Source organism: Atta colombica, unplaced genomic scaffold (genome assembly GCF_001594045.1).
Source record: "Atta colombica isolate Treedump-2 unplaced genomic scaffold, Acol1.0 scaffold9, whole genome shotgun sequence".
NCBI lineage: Eukaryota > Metazoa > Arthropoda > Insecta > Hymenoptera > Formicidae > Atta > Atta colombica.
This window is the reverse complement of record NW_017259583.1, coordinates 4,843,201-4,850,893: the sequence shown is the minus strand read 5'-3', so window position 1 is coordinate 4,850,893 and position 7,693 is coordinate 4,843,201. Positions and strand designations below refer to the sequence as shown.

General features: G+C 32.8%; 2 protein-coding genes across 3 annotated transcripts in view; one reads left to right on the top strand and one right to left on the bottom strand.

The window, feature by feature from the left end:
- Positions 1 to 3,596, top strand: part of LOC108693456 (choline/ethanolamine kinase) — an 11,919-nt gene extending 8,323 nt beyond the window's left edge. For both annotated transcript variants that reach the window (XM_018202414.1, XM_018202416.1), the window contains 4 exons: positions 434 to 919; positions 1,176 to 1,422; positions 2,828 to 2,992; positions 3,075 to 3,596. In XM_018202414.1, coding sequence (XP_018057903.1) covers positions 434 to 919; positions 1,176 to 1,422; positions 2,828 to 2,992; positions 3,075 to 3,188 — 1,012 coding nt within the window. In that variant the 3' untranslated portion in view covers positions 3,189 to 3,596. The remainder of the gene's footprint in view (positions 1 to 433; positions 920 to 1,175; positions 1,423 to 2,827; positions 2,993 to 3,074) is intronic.
- Positions 3,597 to 3,731: 135 nt separating this feature from the next.
- On the bottom strand, positions 3,732 to 7,069 carry LOC108693326 (26S proteasome non-ATPase regulatory subunit 13). Its single transcript, XM_018202213.1, has 5 exons — positions 6,901 to 7,069; positions 6,707 to 6,820; positions 5,380 to 5,706; positions 4,758 to 5,090; positions 3,732 to 4,553 (listed from the first exon to the last, which is right to left on the bottom strand). The coding sequence occupies exons 1-5, from the start codon at positions 7,014 to 7,016 to the stop codon at positions 4,286 to 4,288; spliced, it is 1,158 nt and encodes a 385-aa protein (XP_018057702.1). The 5' UTR covers positions 7,017 to 7,069; the 3' UTR covers positions 3,732 to 4,285.
- Positions 7,070 to 7,693: the final 624 nt, after the last annotated feature.

Here is a 7,693-nt window from a genome sequence, read left to right as displayed (position 1 = left end):
TAACATATATATATATATATATATATAATATCATATTATCCTAATATTTTTGCATAGAGACATATATGTGACATGATGATAAGCCTAAGTAAAACATAAGTCATCAAAATAATGTCAGAATGGCTCCAAAATGATTATTAAGAGTTTTAATTTTTTAATGAATAACAATTCATTTTGACATTATGGTGACTCATTGTTTTGCTTGAAAAGGCATTTAGATTGTTTTCTGGAAGCGCACTATCAACTAATATGTCATTTTATCTTTATTATTCATTAGACATGCAGCAAGGACAGAAACGACGCAATAGTGCTGATAGCGTGTTTCCCAAATGTAGTCTTAATTACATATTTTATGATAAAACAACAGTTATAATGTTACGTATTTTATGATAATATAAGAGTTGGGTGATAAAAGACATGTAATTATTTTCAGTGGTGGCCTAAGTAATTGGCTGTACAACGTCCAGCTTCCTGAAGGAACGGTTCCGATTAGAGGAGAACCTCGTCAAGTTTTGCTACGTCTTTATGGGCAGGTTCATGGAGAAAGAGCCTTAGAAGGACTAATCACAGAATCTGTTATCTTCACCTTGTTATCTGAAAGGAGACTGGGTCCTAAGCTGCACGGAGTGTTCCCTGGTGGCCGTATAGAGGAATACATCCCAGCTCGACCTTTGATCACGAAGGAATTGGCGGATTCAACCTTGAGTCTACTGATCGCAGAAAAGATGGGTCAGACACATATGATGCAAATACCAATTAGCAAAGAGCCCACATGGTTATGGGACACAATAAATAATTGGTTCAACACTACGACAGACATTCTTGAAAACATTGTTAACGAAGACATTGATAGTCGGCAACTGGATAATATTAGCACAATAAAATGTATAAATTTTGAGCACGAAATCAATTGGCTTAAGTAAGTAGAAGATATAATGTGGAGTTTATAAAAAAGACAATGACATAACTTAGATTTTTTAATTTTCAACAATAAATTTTATTAGATCACTTTATAAATAAATCAAATAAGTAAAGAAACAGAGGTCGAGGGTAGGATAAGTACTTAATAAATATATAAATATCAAATATATTTTTTATTTATATAGGATGTAAATTGGATCGAATATGAAACATAATCATAAATTGAAACTGAAATAATAATTTCTTATTTTCAGAACAATTATAACGCAGCAAAAATATCCAGTTACATTCTGTCATAATGACATGCAAGAGGGAAATATACTCTTACTCCACAATACACGAAAGCCCAAGTTAGTACTCATTGACTTCGAATATTGTTCCTACAACTATCGAGGATTTGATATCGCCAATCATTTCGCCGAATGGCAATACGACTATACAACATCAGAATATCCTTTCTTTCACGAACGTCCGGCCGCTGGTCCCACGAAGGAGCAAAAGGTAAGCATGAATTAAGAAAAGGCTTGGGCGATGAAGTAAACCGGGTAAGATATCTGTTCAATATGTTTCATCCAGTGTTATCATATCATGAATTTTTTCGTAAGCGGATTAAATCATTGATAATATATTCATAAATAAAAGATAAATATGTACCTTAGGCATGAAATCGATAAAAAAAATTGTAGTAAACAACGGAAAACTTCTCATAGAAATTCATATCGACAATTTTATACTTATAAATAGGTAAGAAATTATTTTTTTTTATGTTTTGTTTTTCATGATTACAATTTGATTGATATTTATTTGACGTTCACATCTGATTCAGAGATACAAATTTAAAAATAATGCGTACATTTTATGTAAATCATCGTAAAAATGTAATGTAATAAATTGTTAGTCGAAATTTTACGATATTGTGTGACGCGATAAGACAACTTTTCAGTTATTATACTATTCGGTACTGTACCAGGACACAGTAGATAGGGTGTCGGCTTGGCGTGTGCTGCGTGTGTATATATTAGTTTCACAGGACCGCAATCCGTCAAGACAAGGCTGATGCCTGCAAACAGAGAAAAATTCGACCGGCAATGTGAAACTGTGCTGTGATGGATCCCGACTTTGTGGTGCTCTACATTTTGGGAACCAGGGTGCTACCGGTACTACCATCTTGGCAGCACCAATCCGCTCATCTACGATTCTAGAGTACCTGTACACTCTCCTCACTAGTCAATTCATAGCCTGCGTACCCTTTCGAACGTATCTTTTCGGGATAGCTGTGCTATTAAAAGTGCATTATCTTCCAAGCAATTAACACGATTCTGTATGCGTAATTAATATGAATTCATACCTAAGTTTGCAAACGGTTTTTCAATTCAGGCTACTGATGATAATTTGTCGTGTAATATTGAACGGGAATCTTTAAATAAATAGGAGATACTTATCTTCTGACAGTAACAAATAGGCGTGAATAATTCATATCAATCGTTTTTTTTTTATATTGATAATCGACAAAACATCGTTTTTATATTTTACATTGTCATATAATGCATCCTAAATTATTTCTTTTATGTTTTTCAAATGCCTGATATTTATAACTTATTTATTAGTAATTCGAGCTCTGTGTATGTCTAATTTGTTCATATTATTATTGTACAATGTTCCAATGTGTTGTAAAAGTTTTTTGGCAACAAACTAGTTACTATATCTCTATAGTTTCATATATCTCAATGAGTATTTTTAATATACGAATGAATTTTATTAAAAGATTATTTAAATCTATTAAATCTATTAAAAGATTATATACATATCGTATATAATTATTAAATAAATTAAAGTACATGAGTATAGGGCAACCCTCTACCTTTTCTTTGTACAATTTTTACAAAGTGTTTTTTTCTCTCGACAGCTCAACTTCATACGAGCCTACCTAAGAACATTGAGCAAAGAAGGATCTCTGGAGGAAGAGCGTTTTATGATGGAAATAAGGATATTCTCACTAGCTAGTCATTTATTCTGGGGTCTCTGGAGCATCGTAAACGCGAAACTGTCACAGATTCCATTTGGCTATTGGGTATGTATTTTGATTCATCCTTGCTTTTCGACTATGTCCAATTGGATCTGTTTAAATATATGAACATTGTTACATGTTTCAGGATTATGCTGTCTGCAGATTGAAGAATTACATGTATCTGAAAGAGAAGTTTCTTATTTCTGGATTACCAGGCTCGGATAACACCTTAAAGAGAAAATCTACAGATATAGATTGAAAGAGCAAGATTGAATAAGGGAGGATGATGCACTCGCAAATTTATATAACATTTCGCTACATAAGTAGCTCGTTTCGTTTAATCCATCGATTCTAACTGATGGCATTAATTCTGATAAGTAGCGAATAACTCTTACAAGTAAAACCATTATTTCATACATCACGAAATAATGTAGTCCGCTGCTCCTCGCTAACCAATGCAATAAGTGCATTGTTTGTATACAATATACAATGTGAGCAAGGAGAGCAGATTGAGAGTAAATGGAAAGTCAATCATGTGATATAGAATAAGTGTATACTTAAATGTATGGATCTTCGTTCAGTACTTTTACTGTGTTAACGATTAATAGTTAAAACCAAAAAAAGTACTAAAATGTACTTAATTTTTTTAATTCAAAAGATAAATGACGAGACATTAGTAATTTTTAAAAACAATTTGTTCCTTTTTAATAAGGGAAGTTGAAAAAAATCTGAAAAAGCTTCTAAGTGTATAGAATCATGTGCTCAAATTGTGAAAAAATTCATAAGACATACATTTAATCACTTTTTAGCTTTTATATATTTATTATAAGACTATCCCAAATTGTTGCCAATTCGTATCGAATCCAATTCATTGCTTGATTGTTTATTTGTTACATGTAATACGTATAAGATAATTGTAAATAGGATTAATAATATATTTGCTATATGCTATTTTTACTTAAAATTGTATAACTCATAAACTGTACTTAAGTACAGATACTTAATATTATATAAAAGAGGACAGCATTTAGCATTCATTACCAATATTTACCAATATAAAACGCACTGACAATTAGAACGATGTATTTTCACCAATTTTCAAATAAAACATTTACTTCTTGTTTTTATTTTGTATTTTCTTATAACTTAATATAAAAAAATTACAATTGATACCAACCTGTTTTTCGTTTTTAATCGAAAGAAGAGAAAAGATATACAAAGAATTCTAAGTGCACATGTAATAAATAATTGTTCGTATTTATTGGCGACGTGTTAAGAAACTGATTTTATAATTGCGAGTATGCGAACCAACATTCTGCTGACATAACAAACAAGTAAACCGAAAGGTCTGTATTCTCAGAGAGTGAGGATTTCAGAGGCTCTTGATTCCAAGAGTTTCTCCATCGAACTAACATCTTTGCACCATCCATCCAGACGTTGCACCATCCCGGCGATCTGGCTGCGATCTAGGACACGTGGTTGCACCCAAGTCATATTAACAGTGCCCGCCACTTGATCTATGGCACCTCGCACGAGACCCTGGGCAAGAGCTTTCATAACTAGCAATTCTACTTCACCAAGAGGTAGACGTGTCTCTTGAGAGATCTCCGTGAACGTCAGCTGTCTACATGAGAAACATATATATATATATTTATATTATTAATAATTTAATTTTTGAAAATTTGAAACCCAAGCTGTATTCACTTTGAGCGTTTACACGCTTCTTCATTCTATCTTTATCGCTCATCATATGTTGAAGAAAGATGTCCAAAGTGAATACAGCTCTAATACTGTATGCTCATAACTGAAATATTTGAATTATACATACCGATTGTTTGCTTGCCGCTTGAAAGTCATTTCCATGAGACACAGCAATGAAATCTTTTGTCTCAATTTTAATTCTTGTGCTGCTAGATCAGCTACTTTGCTCCATTGTGGCTTCAATCTCTCTAATGCAATGATATCACCGGCATTGAAGGCTTGCAACAAATCGACAAGCCAATTGTTCGGAGTACCTTTTAACGATTCCAAGACTGGATGTGCTAATAATTCTCCGAGATTATAGACGCCTTCACCCAGAAGCGCCGCAAGTCCGAGAAAGAAAGCATGTTGTTCTTGCTCTTGTCTGTTCAAGCTGCTCAATTCGATGCAACCTAGATACCTTGATAAAAAGAAGAATATTCGATGAAAAAGATCACATTAGTTCTAATCAATTATACAAAATTTATAGATTTTGTACAATCATTTTACAATAATAAATTTATATACATTATTTGTAAAAGTATGGTATGAAGCAAGTGGCTCCATTTTCGATCCATGGATCTAGATTTGATTCCACCTATGCTTTACATACATGCGTGATTTTTTCCACGCTCGAAATCCTTACTTAAGATGCAAAATTCAATTTCCAATATGTGTAGATAAAATTGCTCCAATACATGTAAAAGTACCTTAACGCTGTACGATAATATTCCGCGTGTTTGCCCTGTAATCTATATAACCGACTGGCAAGAAGATAAAAACGTCCATGAACCGTCGTAATGCCATCGGCGTTGTCCAACATAGCTTCTACGTCCTCTATGATCTTCTTTGTTTGTTCTTGATTATTGAGTTTATCCAACAGAATTTGACCCTTGAGAACCTTACAAAGAGCAATAGCTTCATTGTTGCTTTGGACCTTTGTCTCAGTCTTCTCCAAGAATTTAATCGCATCTTGATTATCTTGTAATTGTGGAACTACATGCGCCAATATCTCCACCAACGACAATGGATTTATTCTTCAAAAACATATAATCTTAATAGAATTTGTTCTTTAAAAACACGAAAACAGTCTCAATAAAATAAAAACAAAAATTTATTTAATAGTGCTTTCGAGATTTAAATAACAATAAAATATTAATAAAATTAATCGGCAGATGAGAGCGTTAATACAGCTTAATAATTGGAGCGCAATTTATATATAATCAATAATTTTACATTCAGTATTGATATAAGTTTATTGAACATTTCGATTTCCTTCAAACCATCATCAGCAATGCCATAGATAATTTACTATCAATGTTTTACGAGATTCATAGTCTACAGTTATTGAAAATCATTTCTATAATAGATACCAAAATGTCTGTTGGTTAAATTGCGAAGAGATATTTTGGCAATTCTCCAGAAAGTAAGGAGATACTCATCTTCTGTCTATTATAGAAATTGTTTCCAACAACTGTAGACTATGAATCTTGTAAGATGTTGATGATAAATTATTTATGATATTGCTGATGATGTAAAGGAAACCAAACAATTTGAAGAAATACAAATGATTTGTATCGATATTTTATATAAAATTAACAATATATTATATGAATTGCGCTCCAATTGCCATGCTGTATTAATGCTTTTATTACTCATTTATTAATATTTTATTGTTGTTTAATAAAACAAGATTAACAAAGAGCAATATGTAAATTAATATAAATAGAGACTGAGAATGTATATTGTATATTATTTAAGATCTTAATGATATTTTCTAAATATAGGCTACGTTCTATTGCATGTATAATGTACATGAAGTATCATTTTATCTTTGTTATTGTGACCAATAAGGATAAAATGATATCTCATGCACGTTATAGGCCTGTTCTTTTTGGCTAAACTTTTACACCAGTTTATCTTTCTTCCTTTTCTTTCCACGAGGAAAGAAGAAGAAAAATGAACTGAGGCAAAAGTTCAGCCAAAAAGAACAGAGTTATGTGTATATACAACGGAGCCATAGTTGATAGGGCTCACTTGTTTTCAAAGGTTGACAAGAAGTTAACGTAAAGTTGTACGAGATTATCCTCTTGTTGGAGTATCGGATGTTTCACAAACGTTTCCAGTTTCAATGTTAACTGATGCCAAAGCCTGCAAGTCACCGAGGTTTATCATTACATTTCATTATCCTGTGAAATCCTTTTGCATGAAATATTGTATTATCGTATTACCGTTTACTGTACAGCTCCTCAAGCTGTGCCCACTCTGCGGCCAGCTCCTTATCGGCAACATTTTGCTTTTGGCTGAGAAAAGTGTTAAGATCCTTCACTGCCACGGCCGCCGCCATACTTGATAATATAATGGCAATACAACGCGAATGACAACATGCTTTTTCATGGACGCATGGTGGACATTCCGACGAATGCGGATGCGCAGTGAGTTGAAACTGTTGAAAGTAGTAGGGAGATGTATCAACCAATCAAGTATTGAGTTCATTTGCAGAAATTTAAATGATCCACATGACTCGTTTACGCTGCAAAAAAGCTTAATTTCTGATTGGTCGAAGATCATGTGATGGAAATTCTGTCATAAGAAGCTTCGCACAATAAAAGAAACAGAGAGCAGAAAAATTGAATTTCAACCTATCAGAAACTGTGTATTCCACAATGATTTTTGAGAGATTTTTGAAATTCTTATTCTCTATTCTCTGATCCCTATTCCTTTTATTGTGCGAAATTCTTTATGCGCAATAGATAATCTTTCTAAAGGCGCATTCACACACTTTGATGGAAAAGCAGAAAGCGGAAAAGCAGCCAATCAGAACTTGCGCTGATAGTCGACAATTTCAGCTTTTTGTACTACTTTCTACTAATGCAATTTTTGATTGACAACTGATTTTTCGCTTTCTGCTTTCCTGTCAAGGTGTTTTAAAGATGTGAGCGTTTTAAGTACTCTGTGTGTACAAAGGAAGAAATATTAGGAGTAGGAATAAATATTAAGATTTCAACTTATTAGAAATCTATT